The 1,504-nt window shown below is 41.1% G+C and overlaps 1 protein-coding gene across 1 annotated transcript; it reads right to left on the bottom strand.

Annotated features, from left to right (window-relative positions):
* Positions 1–521: 521 nt before the first annotated feature.
* Positions 522–800, bottom strand: LOC101971642 (large ribosomal subunit protein eL39). Its single transcript, XM_005316307.5, has one exon. The coding sequence runs from the start codon at positions 741–743 to the stop codon at positions 588–590; it is 156 nt and encodes a 51-aa protein (XP_005316364.1). The 5' UTR covers positions 744–800; the 3' UTR covers positions 522–587.
* Positions 801–1,504: the final 704 nt, after the last annotated feature.

Consider the following 1,504-nt stretch of genomic DNA (forward strand, 5'->3'; position numbering starts at 1 on the left):
TATTTACAAGGGAAGCAATCAGCCTTTGTTCACAAACTTATTAAACAGACAAGGGTTCTCTCTGCTGCCCAAACTGCAATCTGAAGAATTAAGAGCAGGAGGCCTGTTGGGGGAAAGGATAGTTTCCACAAAGTCTTCAGAAGCAAAATGGAATCCTTGTCCTCAGGCTTTTCTGCCATTTTTTTTTTCTCCAGTACTGGGGATTAAACCCAGGGGGCACTTTACCACTAAGCCTTATCCATGGTCCTTTTTATTATATTTTATTTTGAGACAGTGTCTTGCTAAGTTGTTTAGGGCCTTGCTGAATGGCTGAGGCTATCCTCGAACTTGAGATCCTCCTGTCTCAGCCTCCCGAGTCACTGGGATTACTGAAGTGTGCCACCATGTCTGACTCCTTCCCTACTTTTTATTTTTATTTTTTTTTTTATTTTTTTATTTTTTCAAATGTTTCACATATTTATTAGCAAACCAACTCAAACCAGTACTACAGCTTCTGTGACACTATCCAGATAGGGCAGACATTTTCAGGTGGATGGGACAAAATGATCATAGCTTTGATAAATATGTGCGCCATTTCACGTCATTCCTTATAGACCCAGCTTGGTTCTCCTCCAGTGTCTCCTCTTGGAATTGTACCTGATTTTATTACCAGTTTTCATTCGAATCCACTGGGGAATGGGACGATTTTGCTTTTGTTTCTTGGCCAAAAATCGCTTGATCCTGAAAGTCTTGTGAGAAGACATGGTGAGGGACCGGATTCGGTGCTCGCACCACAATGGCCGAAAAAAGGTGAAGAGCCCTACTTTTTAATTTTAATACTTTTTTTTTTACCGGACACAATACCTTTATTTATTTTATGTGGTGCTGAGGATGGAACCCAGTGCCCACATGTCTGAGGTAAGTGCTCTACCACTGAGCCACAACCCCAGCTCTTCCTTGCTTTTTTTTTTTTTTTTTTAAAGAGAGAGTGAGAGAGGAGAAAGAGAGAGAATTTTTTAATATTTATTTTTTAGTTCTCGGCGGACACAACATCTTTGTTGGTATGTGTTGCTGAGGATCGAACCCAGGCCGCACGCATGCCAGGCGAGCGCGCTACCGCTTGAGCCACATCCCCAGCCCCCTTGCTTTTTTGATATGGACTGTCTGGGCCTTCAGACCTTTATGAGTCTCCTTAAGAAGATCTGACACCTATTTCAGAGTACCAGGGATGGTTCTGGTGCTAACGTGTTTCTTTTTTCTTGTATCATGAATGTAAACAACTTCCACAAGAGGAAAAAAAACCTGTCTGGCTCAACATAAAACAATTGACATGCTTCCAAATCTCTCCCATCACTGTCAACATATAAACACACACATACACAAACACACACGCACACTCACACGTTTTTGCAAAGCTATAATCTGTGTGTACACATAGTTTTATGTTTGCTTTTTTAACTTTATTCCATGTACATATTTCCATGACTGGGCTGGTATCCCAGGCTTCAAAACTTATTAATAGCTA

The sequence above is a fragment of the Ictidomys tridecemlineatus genome, chromosome 7 (genome assembly GCF_052094955.1).
Source record: "Ictidomys tridecemlineatus isolate mIctTri1 chromosome 7, mIctTri1.hap1, whole genome shotgun sequence".
Classification (NCBI taxonomy): domain Eukaryota; kingdom Metazoa; phylum Chordata; class Mammalia; order Rodentia; family Sciuridae; genus Ictidomys; species Ictidomys tridecemlineatus.

What these genes read in the sequence shown, in the direction of transcription:
- LOC101971642 (XM_005316307.5), bottom strand. Translation starts at nt 743, where the DNA reads ATGTCTTCTCACAAGACTTTCAGGATCAAGCGATTTTTGGCCAAGAAA.